The sequence below is a fragment of the Scomber scombrus genome, chromosome 7 (genome assembly GCF_963691925.1).
Source record: "Scomber scombrus chromosome 7, fScoSco1.1, whole genome shotgun sequence".
In the NCBI taxonomy this organism is placed as follows: Eukaryota; Metazoa; Chordata; class Actinopteri; order Scombriformes; family Scombridae; genus Scomber; species Scomber scombrus.
The window spans coordinates 13575694-13589902 of record NC_084976.1 but is presented as its reverse complement, the minus strand read 5'-3'; the positions used below and the strand labels follow the sequence as shown (position 1 = coordinate 13589902).

Genomic DNA, 14209 nt, shown 5'->3' with positions numbered 1-14209 from the left:
TTACTTTCTTTTGTCAGATTTTTGCCTTTTTCTTCTGAAATACTGTATGCTATTACCTATTCTGGCCTATAATAAATTCTTCAATTATGAAAACTTTGACGTTTCTTCATTTTAAAGAATTGGTTCACCATTTTTCAAATTAGTTTTGTTTTGTATTAGTGTAGGATTTAGTTTTTACTATTTACTAAATTCTACACACTGGTCCTTTAAATCAAGAATCAGGTGCCTGAATGAACAATGAAAAAGGTTTTGCTCATTGTTCACCAAGTGGTGTATATTATAAACATAGTACCTAGGCTTAATTTGTGCACTTTGAATGACATGAAAAATTATGAACTTGCCAAGTCAAAAATTTTGGGATTGTCTGTCCTGAGGCATTATGATAGAAACATTTATGGGAAAACTGAAAAGACAGAAAATGTGTAAAATATGTGTAAAATATGAAACTAACTGCTTCAAGTTGATGCACCACCACAAAGCTACCAGTAGGAGGTAGTGTTATACTGTAACATACAGTTTGTACATCATGTTGTCAGTTGTGTAATTATATGGACAGTTTAATGGATTTCAGTGTAGGGATATTATACATTGTTGGTGCAATTTGGTCAGCTTTGCCTCATTAAAGGTCAAACAATCTACAATAATGAAAATACCAGCTTTGCAGTGGCAGAGGATGCAAGCAATAATTATTACAAATGTCTCCTCAAATTATTTATGTCCTGGCTCTCAGTGTTTGTTGATTGTTGCTGAGCGCAAAGATGACCTGCTGAGCTGTCAGAGCCTTCTGCAGGTTTCCCAATGAGCAGTTTGCCCTGGACTGACTGTCCTGATCTCTCTCTCTCTCTCTCTCTCTCTCTCTCTCTCTCTCTCTCTCTCTCTCTCTCTCTCTCTCTCTCTCTCTCTCTCTCTCTCTCTCTCTCTCTCTCTCTCTCTCTCTCAAAAAATTGATTAATGTTAACCTATACCAAATGAGGTTATACAGACAGTCTGACCCCTTTCTCTCTCTTTTTTCCAGTAGCACAGGCCTTATCAGGTGAGACCATCACCACGTTTGATCCACACTATCTGTCCCTGCATTCACATCCATTGATTAGCTCAGCAACCAACCTTCACATTGCCTCCTTCCATTCATCTGTTTGTGTTTCTGCTTGGTGTATAGAGTCATACGTACACACACAGGAAATTAGAAACTGTTACACACATACACACTCACTGAATCATAGGAGACAGCCTGCTGATGGAAAGTTTTGCTGAAGGAGAAGATCATGAAGAAAGACATGAGACATTAGAACTAGCACTGACTCAAGAGTTTCTAATTTAAATTCAATTATTCAAAGTTATATGTGTTGGAAGAAATGTGTAGCAAATAGTGATGATATTTTTTGAGGAGCAGGGAGCATTCTATTAGCAAATCTGGCCCTGAGAGAGTAATGTGTTGACAATGTGATGTGCGTAGCTCACTACATACTGCATCACAGAGCCAATGTTAGGAGTGCAGTTCCAAATGGGGCCGACAAAATAAAAATCTTGTGCTCAGAGAAGTTTGGGATGAAAGCATTCACCAAGAGGTATATATTATAAACATACCTTGTTTTTGAAAATAAGGGAGACTTATCCGGGACCCCACCTGACTGTAATTTTCACATTATGAAAAGGGTTTCCTCTCTCAGCTCCAGAGGTCTGATCACCAGGTGTCTTTACTGCCTGCTCTGCTGTACTGCAACAGACGGTTGATGTGTTCTTTGTGGCTACTTGAGAGCGCTTATGTTTAACTGACCCAGCATGCTGGTTAACATCATTTTCCCCATCACAACCCTCCTTTAACTTTTTCACTCAGTTGAATCAGTTCTTTACTTTCTCCTTATTTTTAAACAATTACATTCTGTGATTCTTCCTAACTTCTGTCTCCTCTCTACTAGTATTTTCACTCTGAAAATATGAATAGCTTTAACTTTAAAAGTCTGAGAGAGCATGACGCAGAACTGTAACTTGTAACTGTAACAGCACACAGTGGGAATGAATAAGCAGTCAAGCTACCCAAACCATCAATTACATTAACATTACTGTTATGTAAAGCAGTAGCACCAGATAAACTGGATGGGTAAACAATACAAATGACAATTTAAAAAACTTCAGCTCCACTTTTTGCTGAAGAGTTTTTGCTTGCTATTTAGTTTGTGGTCCTTTGTTTGACATTATTATTTAATGGTGCATGTCAGTTAATGTTATACATGATGATCTGGGCTCTGATTCATTCATCTGTCCCATGTAAGTGCCTCCAGTCTGCCAAAAAGAATCAGCCTGCAAGACTTTAAGTTACGCACACTTCTTCCTTAAAGGTGTGTGACCCTCTGAGGGAATTCTGGCTTTCATCTGTTTCTCATTGCAGCATTCTTGTTTTCTTTCATCTGTTCAAATAATTTTAATTAGCTACTATGGAAAAAAAACTTTGAAGAATAAAGTATGATGTTCAATGAGAATTTAAAACACAGAATTTGCATAAAGAATGAAGAGGATGACTAATTATTGACAGATCAAAACAACCTGTGATTAAAAAAAGAAAGATTTCTGCAAATGATAATTCATCACAACATGAATTTGCTCTATGTGCAGTGGTGGTAATTATTCATCAAATCATTAAAGGGAAACAGGTTTAAAACACAATTTTTGTGTCCTTAAAAGAGATGTGATGAGTGCATCAATGTAAATCAAGCTGGACAATATTTTTTTTAATCAAAATATTGCTGTGTGTCATTTCACCAATCAGAGTACTGTTGAGTTAATGTGTCAGCACACCTAAAGTTCTTCTCAGAAGATGCAAAAGGAGAAAGGCAAAACTGTACAGAGCAGCGTGCGTGGAGTTCCTCCACTGCAGAGTACTAAATAACTGAAAGTGCTTTTGGCTCAAATGTTCAGCTGCCATGAATATCTGGATGAGTTTGCTCTCTGTGGACAGCAGGGTACTTTTCTCATCCATAAAGAAGATAAATCTCCATTACTAGCACAATCGCATTGAAGTCACTGGCTTTTGCAGGGTGCACCTACCTATATGCAATAACAGTACATTCACTGCACATAATAAATGAGTGTACAATTTGTCAAAGTCAATATTGGTGATATGTAAAATCTATGACAATCATGATCTTCCTCTTATGCAGACAAGCTCAGATGGCTGGCTTGCCAAAGTATGTGTAAATGACTGTCATTGAGGCAAATGTGACCAGCTAACTTCAGAGAACAGAATTTTGAAATATTTTTTCTCAATTTGGACACATTTTTATGATTAACTTGCTTGACAACACAACAACAACAGTATCTACTTTACTTTCTTGGAAGGAGCTTTTCAACTGCTTGAACTGATTTCTCTTGAAGTAGCTTCAAAGCCCGCAGGGACAAAACTTTTCCACACTGTATGAAAATGCCAAATATTCTGTTGTATAAAAAGGAAAAAGGTCACATTTTGTGTCTTGCTGGTTGCAGCTACATCACATTAATAATGCTGCCATTTATATCAGGTACAAGCAATTTCCAGGTTACTCAGCTTAGATACTTAAAGGAAAAATCGACCCACTGATGCTCCTATAATATTAGATTTCAATTTGTGATGTTTAGTAAATGTGAATGTTTATAGTATAGTGAAATATTCAAAGCCAAGATGACATTGTTTTATGACTGCAGCATTACATCAAATAGAAAATCTGATTTCTTGTGCATCATTTCATACACAGTTTCTTATATTCAGCTCATATTTGTGAACTTGCGCAGTAATGATGAACACATTCATGAAAGAGTTGAAGAGGTTAATCACAAAGTGCCTCCAGCCACATAAAAACAGTCAATGATGCAGTATCCTGTAAAATCATTTCGGAGTAGAATCTTTTTTTCCTTTGTCCACATCCCCTGTAGCTTACACAGTCTTTGTAAAGAGAACTGCACTGAATGCAACAGGTGATGTGGGTACTCTGTATGTCCTTCTATACTCCTCTGAAAATGCATTCAAGTTCACAACTGATGACAAAGGAGCAGAAGGTTTCAAGTGTAAAACGTGAAATGTACCTGGAGGCTGCAGAGATGCTGGAGACTGCAAAGACACTCAAGGCTGCAGAGATGCTGGAGGCTGCAGAGACTCTGGAAACTGCAGATATATTGGAGGCAGCAGAAATGTTGGAGGCTGCAGAGACACTGGAGGCTGCAGAAATGTTGGAGACTGCAGAGACTCTGGAGGCTGCAGAGACGTTGGAGGCTGCAGAGACGTTGGAGGCTGCAGAGATACTGGAGGCTGCAGAGATACTGGAGGCTGCAGAGATGTTGGAGGCTGCAGAGACGTTGGAGGCTGCAGACATACTGGAGGTTGCAGAGATACTGGAGGCTGCAGAGATGCTGGAGGCTGCAGAGGGTAAAGGGGGTGCAGAGGCACAGGGACCTGTTGACCAGTCAGTTAACCCACATTTCTGCACATCGCTCATACACATTACACACATGAACATTTCATCAGAAACACTTTACAACAGCAGTCATGTTCCCTAAAGGTGTAATACAGCCACATAATTTCAGTAAGCTGATTAAGTTATCTGATTTACTTCTCTCCTCGGACTGAAGTGCGCCTCTTAAGAGTGGTACAACTTGTACTTTTATGATTCAGGGGACTATACAGTTTGTTCCCCTCAGCAACAAAACACAGACCTACAAAACTTCAGTCTGTCTAATGAGACAAAATAAATGAAATCCCCATTGCTGTTATGGCACACTCATATCAGCATCCAACTGGTAATCACAGCTAAGGATTTCGTATTATTCATAATGCAAAAACATATCCGACTAGGCCAGGGATAGAGAACCATGTGCCATAGAAAGCCTTGAGTCAACAGGTTTTCATTCCAGACAAAAACACAGCAGGCTATTTCAATGACTGCGTACAAAGCAGCATTTTCAACCTTATCTCTACCTATCAGATTTAATTATATAGTGTGATAAGCAACAGTTATTCTCTGTGGGGCTCAGCTGCAAAATCTATTGTTCCTCTGACACCAGCACCGTTGTTTGACATGTATAATCATGTAGTTGGGGGTAAGGAAGACCTACAGGCTATATCTGTAGTGGTGCGTTCAAGGACAGTCAAAATTGCGTCTTCCACAACACTCTACCTACCATGTTGAATGGATAAATTAGCTATAGAGAACAAAACCGTTTTGTTTTTTTGTACCGGGCTGTAAACATGTTTATTTCTGGTGTAAAGTTTTTTAACATGGGGTTTTATGGGGATTGACTCGCTTTTAGACCCGGCCTCAAGTGGCTGTTGGAGGAACTGCAGTTTTTTTGGTGCTGCTAGATTGGCTTCATTTTTCAGCCCCTGAGGTTACCACTTGGTCTGATTATGAAATCATATTAAGGTTTGTAAAGTCCACTTAGTCCAATTAAAGCAATACCAGTGCAGGCAGCACAAGCCAAGATCAAGAAATTAACACACATGAAAAATCCCCCTTATGACAGCGACAGCATAAGAGAGTTAAGGAGAAATATACGGTAAACATGAGGCATTGAAGGCCTTTGGTTTAATAATAATGATGACGGAGAACAAGGAGAACTTTTTTAAAAAACGGATGAAACTCTGCTGCATACAAACAGGGTTTGTCATTTCTGTCTTGACTCTGCTCTTCACATTATTGTTACATGTGACTGAATTTCCTCAGGAGAAAAAAGATCCTCATGTGCTCGTTCCAGGAGAAAATTTGACTTAGATGTTATATATACTTATCTATAACAGTTTTTATGGACCCATTCATTTTATCCTACTTAAAATGGATTTACGATTGCATGCAGAATACTCAGAGGAAAAAAACAAACTCACGCCATATATCTTAATGCCTGTTAGTATTAAAGACATAGTTTCAGGCTATTGTTACATTTTTCATATCATATTCCTTTTTCTCATCATGGCTACAATATAACAAAGCAAATGATGTGATACCAGAAAAAAAGCAATAAGATTCACTCAAACATATGATCCTTTAGACTTTAATTAGCTTTATGATACACAGCGCCAATAAGTGTGACCACTGCCTTGATTAAATAAAGGTTTCCAGTCTTATCACATGTGGGAAATGGGGAGCTTTTTGAATATAAATGAGAAAGGAAAAGGCTCATGTAGCTTGAGAAAAATGAATGTTTCCTGCTAACTCAGGTTGGTGGACTGAATGCCTTTGAGGTACTTAACCGTGTTTTCAAATGAATTGTCTCCTGTACTCCACTTCCTCCCTGCAGGCGTGGAGCTCAGGACGGGCGAGTCACAGCAAGCAGAAGTGCTAGCCACCTGCCAAATGCTTCTTGGACTGAGGCTGCCAGCTCTGTGAATTTGGCCAGCTAATCTGGCAGGAGGTCACCTTTTGTTCAAATGTGTTACTTTTCCAAACTTATTTCACCAACTAAATGGTGAAACCGGAAGAAATGAACGCATTTGATACATTAGTGGTGTTTGAAAAGCTGTTTTTCAGGCCCTGCTTAAGATGCAGGCCATGAGTGTTAGAATTTAATCTATGATTAAGGTAGTTTTTAAGTATTTTACCAAGATATTGCTCATAAGCATTTTTCCATGACAAGTTGCTTCCTAGATGTACTATATTCTTGCTGTTATAGTGCTTGTTGGACCAGTATCCTTGTGTTGATTCATGGATTACTTTTTCAGTTTTGGAAATGGAAAATTAACACAGTAGCAAGAATCTGCAGCTATGCACACAGCTGTGATTTGATCTCAATGCTCACTTCAGCATGCTAACAAGCTCACAATGACATTGTTAACATGCTTATGTTTAGCACATATAGTGTTCACCATGTTCACAATCTTAATTCAGTTCAGTTAGTTTTGTTAGATCAAATGTTGAGGACTCAAATTTAAAAAATGTTGATAAAGAAGACGTCAGGATACATTGTTTGGAAACCAATTCATCTTATACCGTAGCTGTTCAGATATCTCACAATATAAATGTAAACTTTGACTTCTTGGGGTAGAGTTGGGGGATCACCAAAGTCATTGGGATTCATCCCCTGGGGAACAGGGATGTCTCTACAAAATTGTGTGCAAGTTCATGTGGTGGATTGACCATTAGACCATCTTTGCCATCTCTAAGCACCTTGCTGTCAGCAAACAGCAAATAATAATAATAAAAAAGATTCTGTCATAGATACAGTAGGTCATATGTACTTAAACAGATACCTGTGGAGTTTTATAAATAAATAACACTATTATCTTCAATAAATTGCCTCCATCCATGAGTCCCGTTGTGAAAACTTGCATAATGTATCATGACCTTAAGAGCTGTCAAGTCAGCAGCACTCTGGGAATGGCAGGCCTGGTCCCAGATGACAAACCATCTAATAACTGGGACTAGTCGGACTAATCAGTAGGCTGCGGTCACTTCAGTCCACTGCTGCCCTCATATTAACCTGCTGCTTGTTATTAACACTGGGCTCAAGGGGAGCGTGTGTGTCCATCAGAAACCACAGCATGAAATGTTTGCCAGTGCTTGAGTGTGTGTGTGTGTGTGTATGTGTGTGTGTGTGTGTGTGTGTGTGTGTGTGTGTGTGTGTGTGTGTGTGTGTGTGTGTGTGTGTATGTATGGTCTTATATCTGTCAACTCTATTTGAACTTGTTCAGGTATTTGCTTCAGCTTAGAAGACAAACAAACCATGTTTCTTCTGCTGGTTTAAATGCAGCTCATTGTGTGTGATCTGGATTGTCCATCACTGCGCTGGAGTGCTAAGCCCCCTGCACCTCAGGTCATTTTAAAAATGTGGTGCATGGCACTTCATGTGTGTGTTTATGTGTGAAAAAGAAAGAGAGTAAGAAGTGAGGGAGGTTTTTGTTCAAATCCACTTTTAAATGTGTTTGTGCAGTGTAACCTTTTGTCCCAGTATGTGTTTTTTCTTGTGTGTGTTTGTGTGCAAGTGTCAGACTCAACACAGATTCAAGTAAAATAGTAAAAATCACATTATTGTGTGCTGCAATTTCTGAACTGCAAGAAGTTGCACTTTATTTCAGTGATGATTTGATGAGTCTGAAATTTTTCGTACTGTGCTGTCATATTAGAATCTTTGCAACTCACTCTTGTGGATATGCAATAAGGACTCATCTTACAGCCAGTTCAAGCTCCAACATGTGATCTTATAATAACAAATGAGACGAGTTCCTGTTTCCTGGGAGAAATCCTCTACTGCCCAGGAAATGATGCTGTCCAGGTTTATCAAATCAACAATGATGTCTGTTTTCTATTAATTATAGGACAGCGGAGGAAATACAAGAGACCAACTTTGATCACCTTTATTATTAGGCTGCAATTTGTTGGTCCATTGCAAACAGTGTCACAGCTGAAGGTGTCACTAAGATCAAGATATGTGTGTATCGCTTACTCCAAAAAAAATTGCACCTTAGAGGTAGAAAACAGAAAACATATGACAAAAAGAATTATGTGCATGCAGTTTAATATTAAAAAAGTAAATTGTATTTTGTGTAGATAACACATCAGTGTCACATATAATAACCTGTCAAATGTTTCAACTTTTTATCCATACAGTCTCACCTCAGTCTCCTCAGTGCTGTATCTTCCGAGTTTTTGAAATGTGAGATCTGTCACAGAGATTGGAGATCACTGGCAAAACACGCCTTATGAGACATGTAATTTAAACCATGCACAGCTTTCTAATCACACAAAGTGATTTGTACTACAGACATAGTACAGGTCTCAGACTTTGGACCCTACTGTACATGTACTGTTGTTGAAGGTGTGAACTTTTACGCCCCTTTGCTCCAAAGGGGCATATATGCAGACTTGTATGCCAGGATTCAGGATGTCTGTGCCAGCAGATTTTTAAATTTAAATTTTTTTTTTTTTTTTAAAGTAGTATTAAACAGTTCTTCTGTATGTGATAGTGGAATATCCTCAAATCAAACCTGACCACTGTTAGCTAGGTGAGTCCCCGCAGTAAACAGATATTTGTTGCAGTACAGTCACTTCAAAAAACTTTATGAAGCATCACAGTTGGACCATATGGCGCTGTGCTAAATGACCTGATGGTCAACTCTACCATGTGACTGATGCATTTATTCAACAGAGCTGCAGTTGGGAAGGATGATAGAAAGGTAGACAGAAGGAGGATGAACAGATTAGGGATAGGGTGAAAAGGGGGAAGAGAAAGAGGGATAGATGAATAAAACAAAGAAGAATGTAGTCACAAAAGTGGAAAGGGGGCAGATAGAGAGAGAGAGAGAGAGAGAGAGAGAGAGAGAGAGAGAGAGAGAGAGAGAGAGAGAGAGAGAGAGAGAGAGAGAGAGAGAGAGAGAGAGAGAGAGAGAACAGAGAGGACATCAAGAAAAAATAATGGATGACAAAAAAATAAATTAAAGATGTGACATGCAGGAGGACAGCAGCATGGTTCATCCATCGGGCAGGTCTTTAGGTGTGCTGCCCTGTGCGTCTGTAGAGGGGAGCTGCCTGTCAAAAGCCACCTGGGACTGCAGCATCTTAGGATAAAAAAAACAAAATTGTTACATTTTAAAAATATATAATGTGCTGTTTCAGCAAAGCATGTTCCAACTCTAGTTTCATACAGCACAACAACAGACTGGTGACAAATTAAAGCAAAAAAGTGGTACAGGGCTGAACGTTTGGCCCCTACATTGAGGGGATCTGGTAGCTCTCTAATGCTGTGGAGGGCATTTTGCTGTCATGGTTTGGGTCCACTTGTCCCCTTAGAGAGAAGGTTCACTTCAAATCAATACAAAGTTGTTCTGAGTGATCACCTTCGTCCTATGATGAAACATTTCTATCCTGATGGGAGTGGTCACTTCCATCCAAAGGGCATGAGGAGTCACTGAATGGTTGGATGAGCATGAAAATTATGTGAATCATATACTGTGGCCTTCACAATCACCTGATCTCAACCCAGTTGAATTCCTAGAAGAGATCTTGGACCCATTTTTAGACAGAGCGTTATCTTGCGTCTTGAGCTCAGCCTCAGTGCCACATACTGTATAATGGATTTAACAACACATCACTACAGTTATATTCCCACAACATTTATTGATTCTCTGAATTATTTATGTAACAACTTCTGAGAATACCTAAGTCATAAGTGTAAGTCTGGACTCTTCAATGTGATGTATAAATTCAAAGCACCCCGTCAGACATGTTCCAAGAAATAAAAAAAAACTCTGATTTGAATAATAATTTTTTTCTAACTTGGTTTTTCCAGCAAAATAGTTCAATTACCTTGTTAAAATCATTAAAGTTACATATTCTCCTTCTCCCTCTATGAGTCTATGAATATTCAAATATTGTTCATTTCAGAAGTTGAACTGCTGGACACACAATGTCTCCTACTTCACTGAAGAGTCTGTTTCTTTTCACCAGCCTCTGTTTCCCATGGTGACTCAACTTATTCCTGGAAATGTTCTTTTTTTTCCTTTTTTTTTTTTCTTAAAAAAAAAAAAAAGTGTCTACTTTTGTGTTTTCTGTCTGTAACTATGTGTTTTTATTTGTGCTGCTGCCTGTCTTGGCCACTATCTTAATCTCAATGGGACGATCCTGGCTACATAATGGTTAAACAAAAGAATAAAACTAAAATTTACACTGGAGGCTTCAAATTTCCACATCACACTACTGTAAGTTTTTTACTGGAACATGATTTGGCTCAAAACTAGTTATAATGTCACAAATCATGCTCATAGTTACATGCTTTAAAGTTAAATTTAAGGTGAACACAGAGAAACTTTCCACTTTGAGAAGATAAATGTGAAAACAGTCTTCTAGTGTCAAACTGTGCACGTACATCATTCTGCACAGTGAAGCTCAAACATCCAACTGAACTAACAAAATAAACATATTTTAAGTGGAGAGGGACTTTAAAAAAACTGAATTACTCTTTCCACCTAATCTGACCAGGTAAATCCATCTGAATTCGAGCTAAATTCTGTAATTTTATTGATCTATCAAATCACCTTCTATTTAGAAGAACTGAAAAAGGTTTTTTAAAAAGTCATAGTTTGCAATGGAAATCTTTAGACTGTTGCAAGGACCAAGCAAACGTGGTGCAGAACAGTTATGTGCCTGATATTTGACTTAATATTTGACTATATTATAATAGATATGACCAAAGAACTGATGAACTAACTGATATAGTTTTTAAAAAAAGTTAGTTACATGTATTGTTTTTAAGGTAAATCTGCTCATTTCTCTCTATGCACTGTAACTTTTAGGTAATGCCATTCATCTGTAATTGTGTACACTCAACGTGCAGGGGTGTATGTGTTTGTTTGGTGTGTGGTCACGGGCAATAGATGAAGGAGAAAGAGGACGACAGAAGGACAGGAAGGGAGGAAGAGGCTCAAGGAAGAAAGAGGAGGAAGGAGGGAGGAGGAAAGACAATCCCTATCCACTTGATTATAGTGTTTATGACATCTGGACAGTTGTTTGGCTAAGGCGAGCATGTGAGTGTGTGTGTGTGTGTGTGTGTGTGTGTGTGTGTGTGTGTTTGTGTGTGTGTGTGTGTGTGTGTGTGTGTGTGTGTGTGTGCGCGTGTGTTGTATGTGTGTGTGTGTTTGTGTGCGTGCGTGTGTGTGTGTTAAGAGCATTTGGCTGTGTGTGTGTGTAGTGCCCCAGGGACACACCTGGAATGTAGCTATTTGGTGTTTCAACCCAGTTGGCCACTGGCACATTTGACCAGCTTGTTTCCCATGACTCTCATTATTCCCCCCTCAGGGCATGTCACAAAGACCCTTCAACAGCAGAGGGGCCGAGTGTATAAACAGGATCACAAAGTGCAATCCAGCTTTGTCTCTCAGCCCAAAAGTACGAAGTAGTGGGTTCAACCAATTCTTTTAGTTTAATTTGAAGTAACAGTTTGACATTTTAGAAAATACACTTAATGCTTTCATACATAGAGTTAGATGAGAGGACCGATGCCTCTGTTTGTTAAGTAGATATGAATGAGAATCAATGAGATGGTCAGCTTAGCTTAGCATAAAGACTGGAAACAAGGGGAAACAGCTAGCCTGGCTCACAACCCGCCACAAAACTGCAATTTGTCATTCCTATACTCAAGTTGTTGCACACATTAAACAAACGAGACATAATGAGTTTATTTATTAACTTGAGAGGTACTTCTATGCTGATTTTTTATAATCCTAGACAGAGCCAGACTAGCTGTTTTCCTCATTCGCTGTCATTATATTAAGCTAAGCTAATTGCCTTCTGGCTCTGGCTGCAGCTTCATACTTCATGGACAGTTATGTAGTCTTGATCTTCTCATCAGACTCTTGCCAAAAATGAATAGTATTTCCCAAAATGTTGAACAATTCATTAAAAAATGTCAGCTGATTGATTTCATCGACAGTATATAGCCTATATATACTTGCTGATGACATCAGAGTAGCCACTATAAACCCTTTTTTTCATCAAGATTCTCAATAAGTTTTGTTAAGGAAACAATATTTAACCACAGGTTGTTTTGAAACCCTTGAAAGTGAATGGGGACTTGGATGCCAATTTTGTGACACTTACTGCTGCTAATTGACAAGCATCACTGAATTAAAAGAGGTTTAATCACCCAAAGGTCCAGGTTCACAAATCATCAGATGAGAATCTTAATATCTTTCCATATTTCATGTGGGTGCACCTCAAAACTCTTTCTTTTGAGATGTTTGGAGTCCGATTTTGTAACATCTATCATAAAGGTGAAATTTCACTTGTTTTAGGAACTCTTCTGCATCAAGTGACTTCAAGTGGGATTATCTGTCTTTTATTTCTAGATCATTGGATTCAATGCAATCCTCCCAACCAACAATCATTGTGCTGTATTACATACAGACAAGTGACAAAAAGAAAGGAAAAACTGGTACAGGTCTGAATGTTTGACCCCTACAGTGAGGGGATGTGGTGGCTCTGTTATGCTGTTGGGGGGCATTTTGCTGTCATGGTCTGTCCCCATAAAGGGAAAAGATACTGCAGTCACCTACAAAAATGTTCTGAGTGATCATCATTTTTATCCTATGATGAAACATTTCTATCCTGATGGGAGTGGTCTCTTACTTGTCTCTTGACAAAGCCCCCATTCAGAGGACATGAGGGGTCACTGAATGGTTTGATGAGCATGAAAATGATATGAATCATATGCTGTGGCTTTCAAAGTCACCTGATCTGAACCCAACTGAACACCTAATGGAGATTTTGGACTGAGGTATAGACAGTGCTCTCCACCACCATCATCAAAACACTAAATGAGGGAATATCTTTTGGAATAATGGTGTTCATCCCTCCAGTAGAGTTCAAAGACTGTAGATCAATGCCAAGGTCTGAAGCTGAACTGAAGCTGTTCTGGCGGCATGTGGTGGCCCAACTGAGACACTATATTGGTTTTTCCTTTAGTTTATCAACTGTCTGTGTTTACAGGTTCTTTACAGGAAAAGAGCATGTTTTATTGACATTTTTTAAATGAAGAAAACTTCAAATGTTCTATCTGGATTTAAAACTTTTTTTTTCTTTCGTTAATCCAACTTTCAACCTGTGTCATTGTGCCTTTAACATAAAAGCTGGCAGCGCAGCAGGGCAGCCACCTGCTCCGAGCGCACAGAGCCATTTTCAGTCAGACTTTTTTCTACAAGTCAAACACACACACACACACACACACACACACACACACACACACACACACACACACACACACACACACACACACACACACAAACCCCCGAGTTTCAGCAAATGACCATGTGGCTCCTTTAAAGCCGCAGATTCCGGATATGTCCCCATGACAAGTCCCGTCGTGACCGCGGAGGCGCAAATAAAGGGCCCCGAGGGTCTGAAGCCGGATTGAAACCTGCAGGTTGGCAGCGGAGGTTTTTGCGCAGCAGCACTGGGTCGCGTCTTTTCATCCAATCTCTCTCTCTCTCTCTCTCTCTCTCTCTCTCTCTCTCTCTCTCTCTCTCTCTCTCTCTCTCTCTCTCTCTCTCTCTCTCTCTTTTTTTGATGAACCGGGGCGAGGGAAAGGGTTGGGACAGGGAGGAATAGCTGGAGGGAGGGATGGCTGAATAACGAGGAGAGAAACACCCACTCCGGACTGACCGAATTGTATGTGGAGATCTGGAGAGAAGGGGTGAGAGAAAGAAAGAAAGAGAGAGAGGAGAAAGACAGGGCGAGTAAGAAGAAATAGGAGCCCTTTG

The 14209-nt window shown here is 39.3% G+C and overlaps 1 protein-coding gene across 1 annotated transcript in view; it reads left to right on the top strand.

The window, feature by feature from the left end:
- Positions 1-4050: 4050 nt before the first annotated feature.
- Positions 4051-14209, top strand: part of col14a1a (collagen, type XIV, alpha 1a) — a 142279-nt gene continuing 132120 nt past the window's right edge. Inside the window, exon 1 of the mRNA XM_062422444.1 lies at positions 4051-4433. Within this exon, the coding sequence (XP_062278428.1) occupies positions 4051-4433 (383 nt within the window). The remainder of the gene's footprint in view (positions 4434-14209) is intronic.